A 26,228-nucleotide genomic window follows, 5' to 3' on the forward strand; every position below is an offset into this window, starting at 1 on the left:
TGCTGATGGTGTGCCTCTCTATCTTTGTGTGTGTGTGTGCGTGTATCTTTGCGTGTGTGTTTATGTGCCATCAGCAGCAGGTGTCAGCACAGCAGTTGGCCTTCCAGCAGCAGCTCCTGCAGGTCCAGCAGGTCCAGCAGCAGCATCTGCTCAACCTTCAGAGGCAAGGGCTGCTCACCATCCAGCCTGGACAGCCCGGCCTGCCAATGCACTCCCTCACTCAGGGTCAGTACCTAATATCGCTGCATTGTAAAGAACTACTAAACTACAGCACTTGTTGTTCTTCAGTCCACTGTTGCTCAATAGAAGCATTTTGTCGTAATAAAACACTGCAACAAATCTGTGACCAGGGAAAATCTCTTCTTACTCCAATATTTTTACAAGTGCTCAAGTTTGTTAGTTTAATGGAAAGTGGAGATCTGACCTGCTGTTGAGTAAATATAGCGTCTGGGTTATAAGACAAAAACAATGGTGATTGGGCTTATGCTGTTATATCTGTTTATTGTTACACTGTATCAGATGATCCGGGCCTTCTGTTAAAATCCCCCATTGGTCAGTTGATTTCCTTCACCTGTTATTATGGGAGCTTTTCCCTGAACATAGCTGGTGACTATGTTTTTATAGTAACGATGATTCTGCTTACAAAATGATTACAATATATTCAAATTCCTGTATAATATATAGGATTTTAATCAGCTGTAACAAGGTACAGTAACCTTTATTTGTGCCTTTAAAGATCCTCATGAATGTAGTTCCACAGGATTTTAATGTCATGACACAGCTCTGAGAGAAGCATTTCTGGCAGAGAGGCAATCCTAATCTTGGAATGAACTATAGGGAGCTTTGTTCTAAGCATAATATTCCTATGGGCATTCAAAAATATAAACTTTATTTTGACTTACTGTCAGAAGCAGAGCTATTGCAATTGACTTTTAGCAAACAATCTATTTCTGGTAGTGTAGGTGTATCACTGTATTATTATTAAAGAAGTTTGATCTGCCACTGTAAATGGCATGCTACAATAACTATACAAATTTGCTTAGTCAAAATGAACAATCCACCACTTAAGTATGTAACCACATACTGTGGTTTCACTTACTCAGGACACACCTGCTGTTAATCCTCTCTCAACACTTCTCTAACTAAATGGCATCATATATCTCTAGTCCGGGACAGTCTGCTGTTTACTGAAACGCTGCAGTGTGATTCCGCTCTGCTTGGTTTATTATATCCCAGACAGTAGAAGTAAAACATGTGACTGCTCAGCAGCAAAGAGAGTTTTTCCTCCATGCTTTGTCCTTCAACTCTTTGCCCTGTGTCTGTGATTGGCATCCTAGTGGCAGCTGCCGTCAGTCTGGTGGAAGACGGGATCTATTGTTCCTAAACTGCCAGTGAACTTATCATTGTGAAACCGCCTGTTACTTGATAGGGAGTCAATACTTGTTGTTTGGCCAGGAAGTTTATGTCTTTATTTATTCTTTAATATTTTGTTAAGGAGTGGTCCCCTTGCGACAAAGACACCGTCATAAGGGTTTTAGAACATGACATCGACTATTCATTCCCAGCTTAGACAAACAGTTTTGAAATAACAAGATAAGGGCGATAAAAACGGGAGGGCTTTGGGGGGTGCTTAGGTAATAGGCAAACACAAACACGGTTTGTACAGTGGTGTTATTGTTTGGACTGGTTATGGAATCACTCATCCGCTCGCAGACGATTGCCATGGGCACAGGCGTGGAGCGCTGCTGTGTTGTGAGTGTGCTTTGCTGAATTGCTGTGTGTCAGATGTCTGGCAAACACTCACACACCCCTTAAGTAAAGCATTATACGGGTGATATGGTGGGTACTGTACTTTTGATGGATTTCACAACAGTGTCTGTTTATACTGTGTGATCATCAAATACCTCCAAGGCATCACATCTTCTCTGGAGATAGATGAATTGAATTTATATTAGTGTCACCTTTTCATTTTTTGATACATTATATTCCGTCTGCTTGGTTTCTTAAAATAGTGAATTACGTTATTATTTGAATATATGTAAATGTCCCATAATTTCTCTCTGTTTTTGTATCAGATGGACAGTAACAGATGGACAGTGAAATTGCAGTAGAAAAACAGGAAACGTTCTTATTTTGAAATTCTTTCTTAAAAATTAGTTGTGGTTTTTATTTTTTTGAGAAACTCTCCATCTCCTCTCTCCACTCTTCTCAGTGATGTACTGACACGAACTAGACTCAAAACTGAAAGCATCATTTCTATGCAGTGGTGTTTGCATATATTTCAAGATGAGGAACTGAATCTCCCGATTTACAATTCGTTTTATTGTTTCTGTTTGTTACAACCAGTCAGACCTGGTTAGTCTGCTCTTCCAATTCATTGATGGTTAACTTTGTGCCTCTAGCAGCTGTTACAACACTTAGGCTAGGGCTTTAGGGCCCCAGTTTGTCTTCCTATTCTACACATTTTCTGCTTGACTGTTTGAAGTTATTGATGACCTTTCTGTTTTCCACATCACTAAACTCTTTCATGCTTCAGTAGGCCAGGCCTATGGTGCTCAGATCTAATCTGCAACATTCAGCTAGCAGTTAGCAGTGTGTTCGAAATAATGAGTTGATGTAGTCTTTTTGAGTCCGTGCTTAAGGATCCAAACTTGGAAGCAGTAAATTAGCATGACTTTTTAACTGATGATTTTGATTTCCTTCATTACGAAATAGACATATCAATATCACATACAATCAAGTGTATGCCTTTTTTCATGTACTGAGACAAATGGAAAAATAAAGGTTTTCAAGTTATAGGTCACTGTAACAGAGTAGGTAAAGAAGAATGTTTGCATGCTTTGTTGCAGTTTACAACTCATTTTATATCCTGTGTTTCCTGTTTTATCACACTGTTGTCTGAGACAGATTAGAGTCATTTAGTCAGCCAAAATGATGAACTAAAGGAATGTATTTGATAGTTTGATAGGGCTAATTAAGTATAAATGAGTAGATAGCAGTTTTGAGTGAAAAACAATTGCTCACATTATCTGGAGTCTAATTTGTTTCTCTCGCTGTAAATTCTTTTGACATTAATGTTCAAAGTCTTGGAAGCGGCCAGACGGTATCTGTTATAAATTATAACAATGTGTTTGGGTAGGATGTAACTCTCATAAATATAAATTTGATACATCCATCCCTCCCCTACCCCCCCATCACAAAAGAATCTGTCCTCTTGACCTGAAAGTCACTGTGGCTCAAGTTCATGCTGTTCAGGTGTTTTGTGTGTTTGCATGTTTATGCATGTGTTGGTGTATGTGAGTGTCACAGAAGGTGGCTGGCACATCCTGGCTAAAAGGGCCCCTCACGCTTTCAGGTTGCTCTGCAAGGGAGTGAGTTCTTGTAGCTGCACAACATCATTTAAGCTGTCTAGGAGAGGCCAGTGGGACAGTGACAAGACAAATTTGTCGGTAATATGAAAGCAAAGAATGTGGCGAGCCATGAAGTGCTCTAGGAACAGCAGCACATCAGGGACAGCAGTGGGTAATGCAGCTGACCTGTCAGTGATTGATACATCCAGCAGTGGGCTACTGGTAATAGCTCCTGCAGCATTAGGACAGGACATATTTCAGATCTAAGGGGTGCATATCAGCAGGCCAGTGATTACGGCAACATAAACAGGGGTGCAGTAAAGGTCCCAGCCTGACGGAACAATAAACTAATGGCGATGTCACTGTCCCCCCATGGCACCGGCACTGTGTGTGAGAAGTAACAGCTCAGTTTAAAGAGCCCGGAGCACCAGGGGCCATTTTTTATTTGGGGGATGATGGCCTGCAACTGATGTCATTATGAACCTTAAATCAACTTTCTGCTTGCTTGAACATGGTCACCTGGGTACAGGGGGACAAGGACAGGAAAAGGTTGAAGAGCTCGGCCTGTCTCGATGCCAGAGCTACCTGCAGAGGTAAAATTGAGTTGGGAAGCCGGTGATCAATCAAGTGTCCCAACAACATACATTTTTTAAAGTGCTTGTCTCTATTTCCCAGCCGTAATGAGTGGAATAGTTGTGTTGAAAAATGGAAAGAGGAAAGATAAACCAATCGGGCATTTAAAGGATGGCCAAACCAGGGACCCAAGAAAGAGGATTTACAAATCAATGTCATTATGTGTCCCACTGTAATCAGATGGAGAGACACTCAATGGATTTTGCCCAAACACAAAATATAATACCAGCTGGGACATTTGTCTGATGATATTTTATTGTCATTTATGTGGAATCATGAGCCATAGCTGTTATTTGAAGAGGTTAGGGTTAGATAGGAGACGCAAGAGGGAAAAGGCGAACAGAAAGCAATAAAGCCACACACTAGATCCAGAAAGAGACAGCTTGGTCCCACTCCGTTACCCCTCTCATCAGAGCGGTCTATCCGCTGCGGTTTCATCTGAGTAAACAGTGGTGTCGGGGTCACCAGGACTGCTGGGTAATTGAGCCAGTGTGGGACGCTCTGTCAAGCGCATCGGCTAAAAATACATCGCCCATTGTCACCGGGCACCAAGTGGGGGGAAAATGATTGTTCCCGCTGTTGGAGCGCAGGACACTCGCATCACCACTGACCTTCCCTTTCCAAACCAGCCACAACAGAAAAAAAAAAAAAGAAACAACTTTAGCTCTAAAGTCTTTTCATATCATCAAAACAACAATGGATCCTTTGATAATGCAACTGAAAAATCAGCAAGCATTGGATTAGCATGCTACAACACAGGCCCCAATATTAAGCGTGTTTAGCCTGTCATGGATGTGCACTTCGATTAGGGCACATCAAGGCATTGAAGAGAATAAGTGAGAATACAGGCAGGCAGAATAGAGCGAGCGTGTTGAAATATTCCAATGAGGAAAGACGCTACTTGGAACGTGAAAAGGTTATTGATTTGTCCTGCAATCATTTCCTGCTCTTTGATATGCAAACTATCTAGTGTGAATTTACAGCAATCCTATCAGACTCATTTCACAGTTCTTAGCCTCTGCGTCTCTCTGGAGTTCTCCGCCTCATTAGGCCAATGTTCTCCATTACCAGCATAATTAAAATCTTTAGTAGCTTATCAAATTAAAAATATTTTTGCTGATCGTATTGAGATCTTCACCTCACAGTTATTTTCCACAACAGGAATAAATTAAGACTAAGCATTTTGCACACAATGTATTACAATCTGGAGCTTGAAAGGAGCACTTCTGGTATCTATAGAGCTGGTGATGAGAAACGGGGAGTGGTGGGGGGGAGAATATAAACCCTAGTAGATAAGCACGTGCAAATCATCTTTCATTTGCCAGTACTCATTTTGAGAATGGATTTAATTAATTGTAATGTTAAACGAGTGGTCTTGCCCATTTGCTCTGTGGTTGAATTCACCACAAATCCGAGGGCTTCTTTCACCATGCCTAAAACATTTGGCTTATTTAAGCAAGATTTCAATGTTCAATACAAATCCACACATATTGTGCCTTTAGATCTTTCACTACGCTATTAAAATCAGGGTTACCCAGATGCACTGTGTTTGAATGAAAATACAAATCGCCACAGATTCTGCACCCATGAGGATTAATCTTATTTTACATATCAGCTTCATCCTCATTTGTGTCAAGTGAAAGCAGACTTCTCTGGCACAGTAACAGACACACCGTAGATGGACACATATATACTGTGTGCAAACAAAGGCTTTCTTCTGTCAGACATGGAAAGTGGGGTGCACAAACACAGCATTATCCTTCTTCATCCCCACTCTGGCCCTGGGTGTTGGGATCGCTGTCATTCATAGGCAGAGAAAAATGCACGCACTCCATAGATGAGTTTCCATCTCACAGAAAAATGTCTTCTGTCTTCAAGGGATTTTTTTTTTTCAAAGGGTTCTGTGAACTGCAGTGTGCTTGACTTGTTAAATGAGGTTTAAGTCTTCTGTGTCAATTGGAGGCGGTGCAGAGCTTTAAGTATTTTGCACATTAATGCGCTTTTGAGAATATTACCCCAGGGTCCTGTTTCTCAAGGAGGCAGGGGTGGGATGTTTTCTAGTGTTGCCATTGTAAACTTTTTGTTGTGTGTGTTCTGCACATCTCTGTTGTTGAGACAAAATGATGGTGATTATTCAGATTTCATGCCTTGTCTGGATGTTAATTATTTACTCTGGGCATGAAATTTGCGTGAATGCCAGGGATTTGTGTATACAAACACGCTTCAGATCACAGGAAAAATGGGAGGGAGAGAAGGAGGTGGCAGAGAGAAGCGGGGAGGCAAGAGCTTTCAGTGCATTACCCTGTAGTGGAATATTTTCTAATTAATACTCAGCTTTGTTTACAGACGCTTTGATTTAATTAAGTGATGAAGAAGAGAGTTGGATTAGCTCCTAATTGATTTAATTATCCAATTTGTTTGTCTCAGCCATGATTCCAGCAGAGCTGCAGCAACTATGGAAGGAAGTGACAAATGCTCATGTGAAGGAGGAGCACAGCAACGGCAGCAACAACGGCCACCGGGGCCTTGACCTGTCCTCTCCGGCACCGCCAAAGAACCCACTGCTCAACCAGCATGCTTCCACCAATGGGCAGTACATGAGTCACAAGAGAGATGGGTGAGTCTTTTCATCTGTAAAATGTTTTTTTAATCATTTTTGTTTTCTTTTCTCTTATTTGAATGTGTCTTACATCCTTTATATTCCCTCACAAAGAGAACACGGATCAGTGAAGACATACAAGCCCAAAATTGTTTGAGCTAACGCCTTTATACAACAGTAGTTTTCCAAAGACCTGTTCTTTAAACTATTTGTACCTACAACTGATAATTAAACTGGTGTAACTGTCTTCATTGTCATCCTTCCCTTAACCAAACAGTGGGCCTCTGCGCCATGTATTCCAATTTAGTATTTCTCACCGGGGCTCACTTGATGGACATGTCCCCACAGGGTTTGCTCAGAGATGATGATTAATTTATAGTTTGTAAGTATTATTTTTATTAAGCCCAACACAGTTACATTTCTTTGTGATTGGATGTAGTTGGGAATTTCACAGGAACACTTTTAATGATGGGCCAGGCCATTGACTCTGTCCTGCTATTTTTTCAGTTGCACATTGAGGAGTGCAGCTGTGACTTAAATTGCATTTCCTTGGGAACATTTAGGTTATCTATGTCATTTCATAAAGAGAATTTTTTTTGTGTGTGCGCAAGGAACGCATTGACGTGCAGAGTAAACCTGTCAGTTCAGTTCATTTTTTAAAAGACAACAAGCTACTCTGTGATAGAAAAAACAAACAGGGTGTATCATATTTTCAAAATACGGATGAATTTCCTGTGAAAGACATTTGCTTTCAGAGCTCTTGTCTGTTTGTGTGTCTCTGTGTGTGCGTCTTTAAGTAAGGAATTAATTTGGCATCTTACACATTTGCTTGTTTTCTTGCACCAAAGCCTGATCTTTGAACTGCTAGTAAGGAGCCTCCAGGCACCGAGTGCTCACTGCATAACATCTGACTTGTGTTGCAGTGATCAAAACCTATGCATCATTATAAAAGCAATGCCAATGAAAACATGTTTAAGCAGAGTAAACCAGCAGGCCGTTGGAGGTAAAGAGGGGCTGCTAGTGAGGGAGGATCACAGCTGAGTTGTAGAGAGGATCTGAGTGACACCAAGAGGAAATTCACTGATGGAGCGATATAAACGAAAAGCAACTATTTCTTTTCAAGTAGTATCAGTTTTAAATAGATTCATGACACATTACCTGTACAGACTTATCCGCTTCAAAGTGTTTCAAAGTTATCTTGCAGCACAGACACTGGGTAAAAATAAAATTTAAAAAATGGGCGTTAGTTGCTCACACAGTTGACAGTATCCACAGGCTCCCAATCCTTCCTACAGTGTCTGGCTGGATGTCTGGTTTTTGTGTAGTTAAAGACAAATCACAGGGGAGGGTATTGACTCACTGACTCCATCACACAGTGTCGCAAGCAGGAAAACAAGGTGAGCATCAATGGCAGGAAAAGGCAAGAACCAGCTTCAGCTGAGGGCTCCATGAAACATCGGAGAAGACATAACGCAAGAACTGGCAGCCCCTCAGCCTCACACTGACTGTCAGAGATTAAAGAAGATGTCAACAGCAGTTTAACACAAGCTTAAGTGAAGAAGGCAGTCTCAGTCTGAATATTCTTGCAATATCTTAGATCTGTCAGAAAACCGAGCAGGTGATTGTCATCCAGCCCATCTGCTCCAGGAAGTTGTGGATTACCTATACAGAGTTTCATAAGTGCAATTATATACTAAGAGTAGATGACTGATACATAGTGAACACCCTTAATAAATGCTGAATGATGCTAATTTAGATTTACAAAACCAATTATGCTTTTTTTGTGTTAATTTTGGAACACTTAAATCTTGCAACTATCAAGAGCATTTTTTCTCTCTTTTCATGATGCAGACTCAATTCTAATCAGACTCCATGGGAAGAGAAATGAAATATTATTAAGTATGATTATTCTAAGCAAGGCTCTGAGAAAACGTCTGTGTTATAATCCAGGGATTTGAATAATCAGGTTGAAGATAATGGGCTGGGCCGGCCTGGGCGTAAATAGAGAGCATCCACTCATCCTCCCAGCGCTGAACTAAATGAACTTTTAATTGATGCGGTTTTGCAAGTCCTTTTGTCATGCAACAGAAACAAGCCTCTCTGCTGATGGGCCTGTTTTCCCGACTGGCTTCAGATTGGTTTACAGCAGGCCCTAAGTACCATGTAGTTAGTTTCATGTGTCATATAAAATCTGCCCAGGCACAACGACGCCTGCAACTAAAACCTTAAGTGCATCCACAGGAATCACTCACCGGCTTTGCACTTCCGTCTTAAGGAAGGAGGAGAAATTCAATCACTGCGGGCTTGACACATCGAAGACCAGGCACGTGTTCCTGCTTTTAGTTGTCTCAAAGAACACTCTGGCAAAGCAGACTGGGATTTTTGTTTGTCTAAATAACATCTCTGATATAACCAGGGCCTGAGCCACTCAATCTGTCATCCAGTGTTGTTTCCCAGCTCAGGAACTGTGATGAATAGATAGAGATATACCCCTGTGAGCCAGGTCATCTTTATTCAATGATTTGCTTATTTAAATGAAACGCGCCTGATCTGTATCTGACACAAATTCCCAATACAGTGCTGCATCAGCTTTGTAAGGGGGCGCATCCTCACAAAGCGCTTGGCCCACTTTACTTCCCAACAACCATCAGTAACCACAGCTCTGGGACTGTAACACAGCAATCTGTTAAAGAGATAAATAATCAGATTTGGCACAGCGCTACCATCTCTTTCTTGCCTTTCATTTGTCTTACACCAGGAAAAAAATGATAATTAAATCATTTAGGGTTAGGCATGCAGTGGCACAAAGAATATGGTAGGAAAGAATAGCTTATAATGCCTAGAGAGCTAAAATAGGGAGGGAAGCTGTTATGGATGGAGGGTGGAGGGGTAGAACACAAGGGAATAGGCTAACATTAGTACCAACAGTGAAGGAGAGTGTTGTGACTGGCTTCACACACACTGTGGCCAGATTCTGGCCTAGCACGGTGGACATCAGTCTTTTTACTGCTGCTGATAGATCGAGTCCATCAGCACATGATATCATAGATCATGTCTTGTTTTTGGCCCAAAGGATCTCACAAAAATAAGTAAACTAGCAAACAACTGGCTACCAGCTGTCGAAGTCTTCAAGCCTCTTCTACACAACACCTGGAAGGTCCTCACACTTTGTGTTGGGGGTGTATAGGCTCTGTAATGTTCCTTCTCCTCTAAAGGAATCTGATAACACGGTTTTCCTCATCTATGTTACAAGATCATTAAAGTGTTCTTCCCTCAGGCTGCCTGACAATAATAACATCCTGACAGATCTGTCGTGGGTGCAAGTCAAATTTAACGCAACAAAGGGAACAGCCAAGCCTTTTTTTTTTTCCTGAACATGTTCTCAAATGGGAGAAAACCCCATGAATCCTACGCTCTTCTCCTGTTACACTAATGTAGCTCATTTGGTGTAAATTCTGTCATTTACTACTGTTTAGCCATCCACCGTTTAAAAGGGCTCTTCTGCCGCCAGCCCCTCACAGCGCTTTGTGCTCACTGATTCCCTGCGCTCTCCACATTTCAATATCTTATTAATACAGAATTAACCAACAAGCCTGCTCACAAAGAATTAAAAAAGGATCTCTTTAAATTAAAAACCGGCGTTACCTTCACCAGTCCACACATTTCCTTGTTAAAAACTCATTATAACAGGTCTTCCGCCATGTATTTATTAGCTGTATCAAAACAGAGCTCTTAATGTGAATGCATAATTCATAATTGAATAAAAAAAATTCTGACTTTTGAAAGAGGGAGGAAAAAAAGCTGCTAACCACATTCATGAATGCTTGACTGCCTCCTAATTGCAATGCAATTATCACATGTTATGAACAATGTGAACTCTTAAGCAAGTAATTATAACACAAGGAAACCTATGACGACCTTTAAAATTTTCCTACTTGAGGTACAGCTTTACTAACATTGATACAAATGAGATTTTAATCTGAACATCAGATTGTTTAATCCTGCAAAATTGGCACGCCACTGTTAGATTCCTTTTTTTTTTACTAATTCGTTTTTACATAAATTTTTAAATTATAGGAGATAGATGGTTGGCTAAGTAACACAAGATTTTATTATTTCCAGTATTTCTTTTTTCTATCTATCCTTAAAGACATCCCCTGAAGTAGAAGAATTAGACATTATCTCTTACTGAATCTATGTATATGAATGAGATTTTAATGGCTGGAGTTATTCCCATATGGCAACACCAACAGTTTGTGGTGTAATGAATCTCCCTATTCGGCCCGTTGTCTTAGAGAGCAGGGCTCACAGTGGAGGAGAAACAGCAGCAGCAGAGTTGTGCTCACGAGCCACCAGAAGCACAGGTGTTAGCGATATAGGCCAGTCCCCCAGGCTCTTGTAGCTGAAAGTTGTGTGTCTTGTATAGTGCCTGTGTCCATATGGCTGCCTGTCTCGCTCTCTTAGCAGACACTGACTCCACACAGGCCCTTTTCTCTCAGCGCTCATTGTGGTTAGCTGTGGTTCCACGCCTCTCGCCATATGGAAGATGTTGTAGAGTTTGTTTTTCAGGGATGTTCCTGCTATTTAGACTGATTGTACGAAGCCATACGCTCCCCATAGATTCGTGCTTGTCAGCCCCCCGGTGACACGCTTTGGTCAGTAGATAAATTGATACCAGGCTGGGATGTTTACAGTTTGTGCACAGCGTGAAAGTGTCTGATGCTTTTGGGGGTTTTTGTGCTGTGGTACAGAGACCTCAAGGTACACTCTGGGATGTGATGCAGCAGGCAGCGCACGAACAGCAGTGGCTGAGGGAGCCCCCCTAGCAGTCTTGATCAAAGCGAACTGCAACAGTGATACAATATAATTACATATTGATTTGGTTGTTTTTTTCTCGACATGAGTCCCCTCTTTTAAAGAAAAGAGTAAGCAGGGATCATACAGGTGCAAGGCACAGTGCAAGGTTCAGAGATCATGTAAAAGTCAAGATTTCCATGTGCAAACAACATAGAGTACACACTAGGAGCAGTTAACCAGGCACCATCGTCCTTGATCTTGTCAGGTTAACTGACCACACGCTGGGTACATAAAGTGTATTTGTGTTAAAGTATAGCTGCGTTGAATTTAACTTTTAGTGTCTCTTTCTGTCAAATTTTCTTTCAGACCCACGCTAGAAGAGCCCTCTCCCCACAGTCACCCTCTCTATGGTCATGGTGTCTGCAAGTGGCCTGGATGTGAGGCTGTCTTTGATGATTTTCAGTCATTCCTCAAGTAAGTCCAAGTCACAGGTGATGCATTTCTATCACAGTTTGTGATTTGTTGTCCTTGTATTGGGTCAATTACACGTTTGGTGAACCCCAGGAACTCGGGCGCACTACAGGTGTAGCTGGTTGTTATTCTTGAGTGCTAGTGCCTGGGCTGGCGCTCTCTCTTGACAAGGGTACTGTGGCAGGGGTCTCCTTCTGAGAACGGTATGGGCCTCTAATTCCTGTGGTAAGTGCAATCCCCATGGTGACAGGGGCAGTTTTTCCCAAACAAACAACAGTAAAATGTTTATCTGTGGGAGCCCACAGGGTGCTCTGCATGTCTGCCCTTGTCATTGGACAGGAGTGTGTGCCTTTGACTGCCTTGCTCAGCTTTTTTCAATATTTTAGAAGTCTGTTTGCCTCCCCCCGAACCCACACCCCACCCTTACTTCCTTAAGTTGGCAGTATAGTTTCTTTTATTTAAAGCACACACCCCAGCACCATGTTAAATTAAATCATATATGCAGTTGTGCAGCTAAGTCAACATCGCCTGGTGTGTTGCATCTTTCCGGTGTGAACGGGGTACCAGGTTTAACTCTGTCCAGTCTGACAGTGGCCTTTGTTTTGCACAACAATTCATCTGAGTCAGACCGCTGTTTTACCAATCAAGCTTGTGTGCAGTGTGCTCTAGGTAATCCAACACATAACAGTGCCATGGTTACACAGAGCATGAAAACATCTGCGTCGTGGCAGCAGATCAATGGCTCACTGTCACCCCGGATTAGTCGCACCTAAAACAAGATATGACACAATTCCATTATCCTGAAACAAGCACTCAGTGAGCACACAGTTTTCTTACAGACACCAGAGAGAACGTTGCTGCAGAGAGCCGCTTCATTGGCTGCTGGAAGTTTTCACCATCTTTGTCAACATTTTGAATCCTATTTTGACGGTTTACAGAAATCCACTTGGAGCGGAGTTCACATTTGAAAAGCTTGTCGCTCCAGATTGTACAGTACACTTTCTGTGCAAGCGGAAAAAGAGGCAGTTACATATTTTTATTTTGATTTAATAAACATCCTGTGATTCTGTGTTATTAAACCAAGTATCCCACACACACACATACTTAAAAACATAGGCACACATATTTCAGCTTTGGGAGTGCCCCCTTAAATCCATCACTATTTATTGTATTCTGACATTGCCTCACCCTTTGTTTATAGAAGAGGGGGGAATTAAATTCAGTGTGCCGGTACAGCTCTGCCTCAGAAAGTCTCTAAGTGCACTCTGCTATGTTTTTACAAGTGTTTTTATCATGGCAACATCTTGTTTACTTTAGTTGCCTGCTCAAACTGCTTGGAACATGTTAAGAAAACATTTGGGGAGAGTCTCCACAAAGCTGCCTTTGTTTAACAGCAGGCAAGAGTGCGAGCAGCTCACCAAGGTGTTAACTCTCAAACCCTTAAGCACTTCCACATGAAGCCCGGCAACTGATACTGCAGGCCTCCAAAAAGAATCAAAAATAAAAACAAAGAATACATCACACAAAATAATGCTCTTACAAAAGCCTTCTAAGGTTGGGAGAAATGTTGAAAGTATGAAAATATGAGGTATGTGAGTGTATGTGTCTGTAAGTGTGTGTGTGTCTCTGTGTCTGTGAATGTGTAGTCAGCAGAACACACTGTACTGTGTACCAGAGAGAAAGAAAGGTGAGGAGGACTCTAACGTCAACCAGATTTCAGCTCCACATGCCAACAGCAACAACTAACACGGGACTGAAATGTTGTTTTAAACTGTGTGTGTATTTATTCTATCTTTTAAAGAAAACATTACATACCTACACGCACTATCTTGATAAATACAAAGCAGCAAATCCCTGTTCCTGTTTTCGGGTTCAGCACACAGAAGGGTGGGGTTGGCTCCGAGTGGAGCCTGGTGTTTTTATGCGGGTCAGGACCCTTCTCTTGAGTGTCCAGTTAGAGGTCAGAGCCAGTGAAACACTGCAGTGCCCTCTAGTGCTGCACTGTCTGTCTGCTGAAACCACAAAAACACACACCTCCAAACATCGTGGCAAATGTGATTGTAAGGGTGTGAAACAAAAAATTTTAATATGTTTGGGGTAAATTCTAAAATTTAGGATCTGTGATAAGAGTTAAAATAATTTTAAACATCAAAAATGAATGAAAAAAATTTCAATGCATTTTAAATGTAAATACTACTGTAACGATGTGTGCATTTAATTTAAATTCCACCCAGGAGTGAAGAAGATAAACCTTCCTCAGAGACAGCCTTAAGCTCTGGGTCCAGTCTATATAATTAGAAACTGCAAAGAAAAAAAATTGTAGGCAAACTAACCGATATGTAAAAGTCTGACTGTTACAGGAACGTCTATTTAACTTGTTTTATTGTGGCAGTTTACATTAGGGACTGTCGTCGTGCCAGATAGCTTTTAAAAGAGGCTTCATTTGAAGTCCAGAAAGTGACACATGCCAACGTTTATAGTCTCTCTCGATGTCAGCTCCCCGTATCCCCTGCTCCCGTGTCCAGACACTTCTCTCAAGGCTGCATTAGGGCCATTTGAATATTTCATTTCCTATTAATTATGCACTGTGACTCTCCATGTCATTAGAAGAAATAAAGTGGAATGTAACAAAGGATGAAAAGAAGCAGGGCACATGTCTCCTATGAACAGAGAAATTCCAAAGCTGCTCACGTAGGCCACCCTTCATTGAAAATTCAGTCTGTGCCAGTTAAATTGAAGTTGAAACGTCTTTACCTATTATTTTCTTCTTTAAAATTTAGTGAGATGTCCTGCAATGTTTACCAGTTTCATTTTCCGACCTACTTAATTAAATGGCCATTTATTTGAGTCAAACAAATGGAAAGCTCAGAGAAGTCTGAATTGATTTCAGCAAAGGGCTTATTGCCCACGCTTGCTTTAAATATGCCTTTTTAATTTCTTCTTCACCACAATAATTAACTTCAAGTGTTGAATGTACATCACAGTCATGTTGAAAAATGTATTGTCAAAACACAAAAGGCAGACCTGAAGGGGGGATTTGGGGGACGGGCAGGAGACCACATCTCCTATACAGATTTAAATCACCTCACCTCAAGGTTGAAAATACCGCAGCTGAACAGAAACCTTCACATTTCAGACAGCAGAGCACCATCAATTTTCCTTCCCTTTCACGTGTGTCTGTTTTCTGAGTGCAAGTGCGATGTTTAATGCACAAATGTGTTGTCTATACATAAAGCAATGGCATCAAATTTATTGGGCTATCATCACGTCAGTGCTGCCACTTTGCCTTCACAGGCTGACTCTGGCTAGTTTTGATTTGCAGTAAATGACAGAAAAAGTGCATTCGAAAAGGCAGGCGTGTTCCACACCTCTCTCCCATCTGCCGGTGCCGCCGTGTGCACACACAGACATGCCTGGTGACAGTGACCTACATGGTCACCGAAGATGTGATATAATTTATGATATATATAATATATTGGATCCATTAGCGAGCATAATGAAGTAGTGAAATGAAAGGGTATTTGTGAAATCAGTTCAAACATCCTGCTCGGATTATGATTAAATGATTAATGAAATGCCCCTGCATAAGCATTTTCAAACAGTAATTCATGCAGAGGCTGATAAAATTCCTCCAATCATATTTCCTTCACTCGTGAACCTTATCTCCACCATTTTATATAAATCGCTACCCGGCGAGCTACTTATTTAGATATATTATACGTTATAAACGTACAGGAAAAGAGAACATCTTTCCTGTATAAAATAATCACGCATAATTATATCCATAATTCAAGTTTGTGACAGATCCCATCTTCTTGTCCTGTTGTCCTCGGCATTTGGGCTGACTTTGTTTGAATTCTCATCATTTAAATGACAAAAAGAACAGAAAAACAAAAAAGGGCAAATTCAACTGGGCAAAAGGAAACTGCAGTGAGAAGAAATGGCATTAGGGCACTGGTGCATAATTTAGCAAGGGAGTCCAACCTGAAATTCTTCAATCATTCCTCTTATCTGTCAGCTATAGCAGAAACGGGCATGACTGTCATGAAATATTAAGTGTCATTCTTGTATGTTAAAAGAAGTATTTCTTCTGGTTCTGTAGTCATTGTACATGAGAGCTTTGCAATATGCTCTTATTTTTATGTTGCAGTTCTGCATAGTGTTTACCTAAATGATACCACATATTCTCAGTCCTCTTTACTTTATTCATTTTCCAGATTTTGTCATTAAACCTAACATCACAGGACTTTGTTTCTTGAATCTAAAAGGCTGCAGAAGTTGAAAGTCAAACTGACATCAGTTTTTTGTGTGTTCCCTGTTTTCTGTTTTTCCAGGCATCTTAACAATGAGCATGCCCTGGACGACAGGAGCACGGCCCAGTGTCGGGTGCAAATGCAGGTCGTACAACAGCTGGAGCTGCAGGTATTGTCTCAGCGTTTGTTTTGGCCCAAATATTTATGTGTCGTCTTCTCCTGACACTTCCCCAGAGCCGAACCCCTCCCTGTCCGTCTGATATCAGCCATGGGGTCACTAACGGAGGGAGGGGGGCGGCAGAGTAAAATAATTTTGTACATTTGCAAGTAACCAGTCATTAAAAATGTGTTATGTATGCATGACAGCCAGGAAAAGATATATGAAGGGCCTGGGGCTAAGTGGAGAAGATAATTACATTTTGAATTTTACTGGGTTTTAAAGTTATTTATGACTTTTAACTATTTGGCACCAACAATAAAACACTTGAAATGACTCAGCAGCATAGTGTGGATAGTTGCTCAATGTTGAGCGAGTTAAAGAAACAGTTTAGCCCACTGCAGAAAACTGTTGACGCAGTAATCGGTGATTTTAATGCTCTGTCCCTGATAGAATTGTCTATTTCAGTGAGAAATAAAAATATGCATGTGTGCATTAAGAATGCACTTATGGAAAAAGACATGGTTCACTGTCATTCCATTAGGAGCTTTGGTATGGCCACTGAGTCACACTCTGTGTGTGCGTGCCTGTGCATGTGTGTGTGTGTGAGACGATAAATGGCAACATGACCGCTCTTGCTAATGTAAGGTTGCACTTATTTATTATTATTACAGAGAAAAATAAAACAGTAATTTTATTAATTAGCATCTGCTACAGTTGCAAAGCAAATAACAGCAAGGATCAAATGTAATGTGTTCCAGATTTCATGCAATATTCACTTGTGGTTTACATATTAGCCATATAATCCCCCCCCCAAAAAAAAGACTGGTAATGACTGTAAAACAGTTGTGGTTTACAGAATGTTAACCTTAAACAATGAGAGCTCAGTTAGTCAAACATTACACCATACCAACGTGCTGTTATTTCCGCTCCGGTGGCGTATTATCCAGAGGGATGGAACGAAGGTTTATCAGGCACAGACTTCCTCTGCATGCAGCCTATCACCATAATTTAAGCTGGCAGCTTAGTTTTAGACAGGTAGAAAGGACCTGGGCTTGTTATTGGCTACAAGACGCAGTATGTTTTAACCTTGAACTGGAAACAGTTGTTAGATCGTCTTAGTTGTTGACAGCGTCCAAAAGCATTTTGAAAATAAATAATTAGCTGGTCCCAAGAGCATAAAGATTGATTTGCTTAAACACGCTCGTTGTGGAAAAATGCCTTCACTGCAGAGAGATGTATGGAATTACCAAGAGTACAGAAATAGTTTTTCCTTTTGTTCATAAAAAATGTAATATGCTCTCCTCATTTCCTCATTACAGCTAGCGAAAGACAAAGAGCGTCTGCAAGCGATGATGACGCACCTTCATGTCAAGTCCACGGAGCCCAAATCCACCCCACAGCCGGTGAGCAGCATACGTCTCTCTCTTGTCCCTCCCCCCCATCCTTTTGTCTGTCTTAATTGGCACACATGTATTCATTAATCCCTTCCTCCATCTTCTTATTTATCTGCTAAATAAAAACAGCTGTTCTCTTGAGGGAGGCAGTAAATAATGTTTGGACCACATCTGCTGACATCTGAGATTCAATTTGGTGTCTGTGATGAACTGGATGCAGACTCTGTAACAGCCCCCATCTCAGCAACAGAGAATGGCTGCCTGTTTGGGATGAGAGAAAAGATGAGAAAACACCGGAAAATGAAACAATCATAGATACTTCATTTTATATTTATTTTAGTGCTTTTTACAAGAAAGTTCTTATCTGCCAGATAGCATAAAATATGATAAATAACCCTCATTTAATTTCCAAACAGCACATTCATGGTGATAAAAATCAAAAAACCAATACAACTGTTGAAACTAATTCAATTAATGCAAAGTATTAAAGTTGTTAAAGTGTATTATTTCAAAAACATACTGAAAATAATTGATTTATTATATAAAATTAATATTAATTGAGTTACTATCTGATGTCAAAAAGTGTCATTCTAAAATATTGGCAGTAGTAAATGCTGATATTAGGTTTAACATCAGGGATTACCCACCACTACCCATTCAGATTTATTATTAAAATTAGGCCTAAACAGTGACTTATCTTTGATGAAGTTATAAAAAAAATAACTTATTAACTTATACTTTAGATGTTTTAACTTAGATGTTATTTAAATTGAGCTTGGAATCAAAGTCAATGTGAGAACTGCTGAATAAAGGTAATTTTATAACAAAATTAAAATCTTGCAGGACCACAAAAGAAATGTCTAGAATGAATGTGCTTATACTGGTGATTCACCAAAATGTACTGCAGGTGAACAACAATTTTAAAGAAATGTAACAGAAGATCAGTTCATTATGCTGTTGACACATCCCAAACATCATGCTAATCACTCTCAATATAAGTCATGCCATAAAGCCTGATGCTTAATCCCAGTGCTGTATTGGCAGGGGCTTAACATATGGCATTTAAGTGTGTGAGCAGTTTTGTCATGTTTAAGAAGGGGCCTCTGCACCATATTTCAGTCTCCATGACAGTTCATTCACAGAGCCAAATGTGTAAAGATCATTTTACTGGGAGGCATGAATCTGCACACAGATGCACAATATACATGCAGGAGTCTTGTCTCTGAATACACTGTGCGGCTTGGATCATTTATTTACAGTCAGAGAGGTGGCTATTGATGTGCGGAGCCTGTATGTGCGCTCCACAGAGCGCAGCCAGTCAACAAAAAGCGCCTGGAGATGTTGAACGACAATAGGCTGTCTGTTAAAGCCTTGCATGTGTCACACACACTGATTGTGTAGATTAGAGCGCAAAACGAGGGCTCTGACACGGGGACATTTGTATATGAAAAGTGGTAGAGGCTGCAGATAGCATCTTGAGTTTGCTACCTCTCCTGTCTCCCCGGGGCCTGTGAGAATGGCTGTGTCAGAGCTCAGCGTTAACACTCTCAAGGGGGCAAGCAAGAGCTTTTTATTCAAATAAATAGACTCCCATTCTCCTGTGCCACTTTGCCTACTGCAACTTGCTATGAAATGCCATGATAAATATGTCTGGCTTCGGCTGGTTGAGTGCTGGACTTACACAGGTCAGGGCCCATGGCCCTACTGAGGCTTTAGGGAAATTGCAGCATAAGAGGAGGGCACCAGAAAGCCTCTTCTGAGTAGATAGGGGATGAGTATTCTCAGAGCTGACTGGAGATTCAGGCACTCTGAAGAAACAATTGTGTTCCTGCAGTAATTGATAGTTCTGCTTTTCTGCTGTTCTGTGCTGTTGCATATAATAAAGGCATGTGTAAGTAGCCAACTGTCATAGCAAAGCAGCTCAGATGAATCTGCTGGTTTACATTTAGTTATAATTAAAGACAAACAAACTGATACTGTGCATGCACAACGTCAAATGAATAGGATTCATTTTATTCTTGGTGTGAATGGGGGCGAGTGGAGATCAAAACAAAATGTGCCACATTGGCAATGCGTGTGTGTGTCAGTGTACTGTGTGTGTGTGTACGCGTGCGGGCGCGGGCGGGCGTGTGTGCCAGTGTACTGTATGTGTGTTTGTATTTGCCTCTGTGTGTGTGGGTGGGTGTCTGCACCCAGTGTCACTAAGCATTCTTGTCAGAAATCTGACCTTTTACGCCATACATAATTAAGGAGGGACTTTTTGTTTATTTTCTTTAGCAGCTTGCAGAGTCAAAGCCAGTATAATTAGATCACCAATTACCATTTAATTAATTTCAGTCTGAAGTCTCATTTTGTCTACGCACTGGAGTGAGCCCAAATGGTGAGGCAAACAAAGGCAAGGCTATTACCAGCCTGTCTGGCCTATTGTTGAAGCCTCTCTGTGTTTATAGCCAGGGAATATGGATGAAACATGAAACAAAGCCTGCTAATCCACAGGAAGAGAAGTCAACACTGCAGCCCCATTCTATTGATAGCATTGTGTCAGAAACACGCAAACCCAAGTGTGATTTATTTTGTTCATGATTTAGAATAACACGTCTTCTGCTACTGTTGGTGAGGATGTAGTCCACATTTGTGCATCCCTGCAGTAATCCAAATCATTTGGGCAGACTCTGCGTGAGAGGCAGAGTTCAGCATCCAAAACGTAAATACACATTGTGGGGACTTGGACACTTATCTATTAAAATGGGAGAATCCCAATAATGGTGAGAGGAATGCGCTAGTCAATTATAAGGAGAAGTCTATGTTTTTGTTCAATTAAATTAAACTTTGATATATTGTATTAGAGCTGCGATATGAATTCTATCTCAAATATGTGATGTCTACAATACCTGTAGGTGATGACTGCTAAAAATAATGTCTTTGATAATTCTGTGGCTGAATGAGTTTGTTGATAAAAAAAAAAAAAAAAAAACACCCTCACCTCTCTGCCATTTGTAGCAGATATTAGACATCTGTTTCCTCTTAATCAACACATGAGTTCCAAGATGTGTCCAGCGCTTGCTGTCCTCTTCTTCCTTTCTCTAGCTCTGTATTTTGTCCTTATTCCTTTTCTCACAATCCGAAGTCATGTTTAATTTGGAAACTGGCCTCCTTCGGCAAATTAGCAATTAGAACAATTTTGTGGGAATATGTATATGTGTCATTAGTTTTCTTGCCAATTAATAGATGGAGGAGGAGGTCACGCTTGACTTTTCCACTTGACTGCTGCTCCAGTATGGAGGCTTGGCACTTTGCTTGGAGCTGCCACAGCTGCTAGAAGTCATCCTATACCTTTAGAGCACTTGCCATAATTAGTTTACCTTGTAGCCATTATTACTTAACTCCCTCCTTCTTCTTAGTCCACTCAACCCATTCGCACGCTCAGGCTGCAGTGGTAAAATCAAATGTTCTCTACATAAGGGTGTTCGTGAAAATAGTGTGAGGTGATCCTTACTGTAGCTATCATGGCCCTGATGATGGAGGTCAGTCAGATACAGTAGCTAATCATCAGATCACCTGCTTAAGCAGCTGTTAATTAGAGTCCTCACAATACAATTTCAGCTTGTGATTAGCCCAGATTGGCTTCTTCCTCTGGCTGCTTTATTAGCAGGGAAGCTCAGCGGTAGGTGAGAAACACACCGTCATCTTTGAGAGCTGTTCGGGCCGCCCATCTTCTCTACACTGCTCAGCCCTCTCTGGTTTCCATGCCACGGATGGGGGGGGGTAGGGGGGAGTTGTCCAAAGGGGACAAGAGGGACAAAAGATTAAACAAAGGCAGTGAAACAGAAAACTGCCTGACACGACGAGAGGGAGGGAAGAGAGAGCAGCGTGTGAAGAGCGGAGGAGGTGGAGAGGGGAGGAGTGGGGCTCTAGGGTTGTTTTCCAAACATTTAGCGAACATTCATGGATCATCTCAGGGCCCGTGTGCAATTAGCGAGGAGATATGCATAGTCTACGAGGCATCATAGACACAAGGGTGATTAGAGGACTAACTCTCTGTTTTTCTGTTTGTTTGGTCCTGGTCTGGATTCCTTTCCTCAGCTTAACCTGGTGTCCAACGTCACATTGTCCAAGTCGGCCCCTGAGGCATCCCCTCCTCTGAGCCTACCCCAGACCCCCACCACACCAACAGCACCCCTCACACCCCTATCCCAGACCCACTCTGTCATCACAGCCAACAGCCTGCACAATGTGGGCCCCATGCGACGGCGCTACTCGGAAAAGTACAACATGCCCATCTCTCCAGGTAAAGCAGGATGTACACACATAGTCACAAGCACACTCACATCTGTCCTGCTTAATAACCACTTTATCATAATGTTTCAGTATGTACTGTATACACAGCTATGTAATCATGTCATAATTAGTGTTATCACCTACTGATAGGACATTACTGTTGATGTCTGACCATTTTATTCCATGTTGAGACAGTTTGTGTTTGTTCCCTGTCTACAGACATCAGTCAGAACAAAGAGTTTTACATGAATACAGACGTTAGGCCGCCCTTCACGTATGCCTCACTAATACGACAGGTAAGATCTTTGCATTTTGACCTTTGAAACTACCTGATTTAGAAAATAGGCTCCTTCACCTATTTAGAAGGTCACAAAATATTTTTTATTTCACTTGTTTCTCTGTCAATTTCTAGACAAAATTAAACATCTTCAAATAAGTGCAAGGATGCCTACAGGATTAAAAAAAACAGCCACATATGTCAATTGGCATTTGATTAAACATTTCAGTGGCTGTGATTATTACAAAATTCATTTCACACAACAGTAAGGATGAACCTGTTTTAAGATGGTCACTCAATTATTGCTCAGTCGCAGTAATCTGGGATCTCAGAAATTAATCTGAGCCAGCCATAATTGCAGCTCTGTAATCTGCCTGCAAAAATGTTTTTGCTTGCCCTTCATTTACGCCCACAAAAGACAAATATTCAAATGTTCTGTTTTGAATAAAAAGTACAGAGAACTTCTAAAAATAGTACACTTTACATAGGCAGTTTTCTTTGCTGTTGTCTGTGTTTTTCTCAAGAGAACACACAAAGCTGCATGCCTCTTGTGAATTATTGATCATTTTGTGAAGGGAGCAAAATTGTAAATGTTTGTTTCTGTCACTATTCCTCATCCAGGCAATCCTCGAATCTCCAGAAAAGCAGCTAACACTAAACGAAATCTACAACTGGTTCACACGAATGTTTGCATATTTTAGGCGCAACGCAGCGACATGGAAGGTAATTGTGCAGTTCCTCTTGACTTTTTCAAACCAACGCATGAAGAGAAAGAGACATTGTGTTGATCTTAGAGAGAATTAAATGATAGCCAGGCATGATACCTTCATAAATGAACCTTTACCCAAACACATAACAATGCCCCACTTATTCTGTCCAAATGAACCACCCTTTAAACAAACACATGAACCACAAAGAAAAACCGAGGAAAGGAATAAGTGCATTCCTGTAATAACAAGTAAAAAAGAGAGAGAAGAAAAATGAAAAAGAAAAATCTTCTTGTAATATGTGGGGATGTTCTGGTGGTGGGTGGCATTAGTTTAACATAGCAGTGCTCTGCCAGTGACTCCTGGCTGAGCCCCTCACACTCACTTCAGAAGGGAACACTGTGTTTTCTACCAGGCCACCACAAACACACACACACACACTCACACACACAAACGCTGAAAACAGAACTACAGCCTAAGAAACCGAAATGACTGGAGTCAGAAAGTGAGATTTGACGGAGAAAGACACTGATGAGGCACTGAAAGCCCCCTTTAAGCCTTAGCTGATCTGTCACATGCAGCTGGATGAAAACCAACACATACACAAACACACACTACCACCACCCTGCTCCACCCCTGTCCTCCTCCATCAGCTCCCACATTTACTGACAGCCCTTCCGTAGGGGCACATTGGTGTTATAAACACTGGATTCCGCAATTCGCTTTCTCTGTCTCCACACACACAATTTATACACATGCACTCACCATAGCTCCTGGAATAACAAAGGAGTGATATATGCAGGTACTTTAATGCCTAAATGATATGGATTGACCCTGGATTTAAGTTTTAATGTTTGTTTTTTTCCTCACATACTGTAGCAAAGGAAAGTGCCAGCTCAAAATGACCAGAAGCCTTTTCACTTTCAGCATCTCACATTTTTCATTCTGATCAGAACCAAAATAGCTTAGCTCTGGCCGATTAGAAAAAAACAGCTTAGTGAATAATAATAATAATGTCACTAACTATTACCATGGAGACAGAGAAATATTTACGTGTTAAGTCATTTGAAACTCAAGGAGACCACTTACTGACAATAACATTATTTACTGTGTTCATCTAGTGCCTGTGAAATGATTTTTTTAAAATGCAGATTATGTTTGCTCTACTGATAGCAACCTCTGTTTTCTCTCTTTGTCTTCACACCAACTGCAGAATGCAGTCCGGCATAATCTTAGTCTTCACAAGTGTTTTGTGCGAGTAGAAAACGTAAAAGGGGCTGTGTGGACAGTCGACGAAATAGAGTTCCAAAAGAGACGGCCTCAAAAGATCAGTGGGTAGGTTCGGCCTATTTGAGCCCCGACTAGCGTCTGTCTCACCATTGACTGTGGGGAAGAGGCTGCTGCTCCATCTCATTGTCTGTGTGCCATAACGTCCAAAGTCCCTGCTTGCTTTGGCGTGCCTCCCTGTCATGCTTTCAGAAGCCTTTTGGAAATGCCTCATAACCCACATTGGCTTATTTTCATTTTTGATCCTCTTCCCTCCTCCCTGTGTCTGTCTGTGTGTCGATGTGTCCGTCCTCTGTCTGCTCTGATTCATCACTGCATCTGCATCTGGCTGCACCCCCCCCTTGCTGATTTGCTTTTCCCAGGGTGCCATTCGCACCAACCTTTCCCTGCATAAGTGCTTTGTGAGAATAGAGGATGAGTGTGGGTCCTTTTGGACTGTTGATGATGAGGAGTTTAAGCGCGGCCGCCACATACAGCGAGGCCGCCCTCGGAAATACGCCGCTGACGAGAACTTTGACGAGCTGCTAGTACAGTAAGGACTTTCCCCTGCCCTGCAAACTTTAGAAGCCCCTCCTCATGCCCCACCTGCATGTTCCCTCTCTCAATGTTGTCATCATGCTTTCTGTGTGGAGTTCGCCATCCATCATGCTTTCACAAGCTCTTCCTCCAACTTATTCTTTCTTCCCATGCAATGCAAAGTGTTGAAGATAGTTGTGTGGTATTGTCAAATGATTGAACATCTCAGAACTATAACCTTAATATCCACATTACTACACCAGTAAATGTATTTAGTTCTTATACAAAGTGCATTGATTTCTTTTTATGAAATAAGATACTGTAGCTGCGGAATGCGTGCTAGGTGAGACATGAGTGTGTGGTTGTAATTCAATTTTTCTCTTTGCAGAAGTCCAGCTTTAGTGAAGAACATTCAGACCAGCTTGGGCTATAGTTCAACCCTCTCTGCTGCCTTCCAGGTAAAAAATAAAATGTGACTTCATCGTCCTTCACTTGTCTCACTCAGAACATAAAAAATAAAAGTCTCTCTCCATCTTATATGCACAGTCACTCTGTCTTTGTTTTTAAGGGGATGTTCTGGCTTGAAATGAGTGATGGGCAACTAAGAAAGTGCTGACAACTCTCTTCCGTTTCACATTTAATGCTTCGGGCTTTGCTTTTCAGGCTTCAATGGCAGAAAACAACATACCTCTATACACTACTGCTTCCATTGGAAGTCCCACCCTCAACTCCCTGGCCAATGCCATCCGCGAGGAGATGAATGGAGCGATGGACCATGGAAACAGCAACGGCAGTGACAGCAGCCCGGGACGCTCGCCCCTGCCAGCTATGTGAGTGGCACACACGCTTTCTGTCTCCACCGTGGTCTGGGTAGGAAAAGAGAAGAATGGAAAAGAGTTCTAGCTCCACTGAGAAAGTACATTTCTAAATAGATTTAGACAGAAATATGTTTATGTGCCCACCCAAAATGCACATAAAAAAAATCCTAATGCATGACATGAGATCAAACAGAGTGTCAGAGAAGACAATAAATAAAGTGAGGAGGGATGATATTGCAGTGGTGTATGGGGTCATGGCCAGAGCTGTGGCTGGCCTCCCTGCTGAAAAGGAAGCTCCACCTTTTTCAAAGCTTCCATCACCAGACTGGTCGGGAAGAAAAGACCGGAGCCCCTATGTTATTATAACAGCTAGGTTTATGAACTCTCCTTTACATGTCCTGCTGTTTGACCCAGTTGCACCACAATCCGTATTCCAATTTGTTAAAATATTTACAAAATGCAAGAATGCAGAGTGACAGAGCTGTTGGCTCCGGCACGGTGAAACATGAGCTGCAACACGTTCAGAAACTCCTCTCAGCTACTAAAACAACACTAAAGCATAATTAGTCTGGAGGACATCATCCAGGATTCTTGTGTAGGAAAGTTGCGGTCGGCCTGAAAACCGCAGCTCCCCATTCACTTGTTGTATAGGAGTATCTGCTAAGTTGTTTGAAGCCTAAAATAATAC

General features: G+C 41.5%; 1 protein-coding gene across 8 annotated transcripts in view; it reads left to right on the top strand.

Moving 5' to 3' along the window:
• foxp1b (forkhead box P1b) overlaps positions 1-26,228 on the top strand; it is a 139,613-nt gene that overhangs the window by 111,074 nt on the left and 2,311 nt on the right. For 7 of the 8 annotated variants that reach the window (XM_026347154.1, XM_026347150.1, XM_026347149.1 and 4 more), the window contains 11 exons: positions 75-225; positions 6,411-6,600; positions 11,746-11,853; positions 16,185-16,272; positions 17,583-17,666; positions 21,741-21,945; positions 22,155-22,231; positions 22,834-22,935; positions 24,133-24,254; positions 25,111-25,180; positions 25,386-25,552. In XM_026347154.1, coding sequence (XP_026202939.1) covers positions 75-225; positions 6,411-6,600; positions 11,746-11,853; positions 16,185-16,272; positions 17,583-17,666; positions 21,741-21,945; positions 22,155-22,231; positions 22,834-22,935; positions 24,133-24,254; positions 25,111-25,180; positions 25,386-25,552 — 1,364 coding nt within the window. The remainder of the gene's footprint in view (positions 1-74; positions 226-6,410; positions 6,601-11,745; positions 11,854-16,184; positions 16,273-17,582; positions 17,667-21,740; positions 21,946-22,154; positions 22,232-22,833; positions 22,936-24,132; positions 24,255-25,110; positions 25,181-25,385; positions 25,553-26,228) is intronic. The other variant, XM_026347153.1, reaches the window with a different exon arrangement.

This window comes from Anabas testudineus, chromosome 5, assembly GCF_900324465.2.
Source record: "Anabas testudineus chromosome 5, fAnaTes1.2, whole genome shotgun sequence".
Classification (NCBI taxonomy): Eukaryota; Metazoa; Chordata; class Actinopteri; order Anabantiformes; family Anabantidae; genus Anabas; species Anabas testudineus.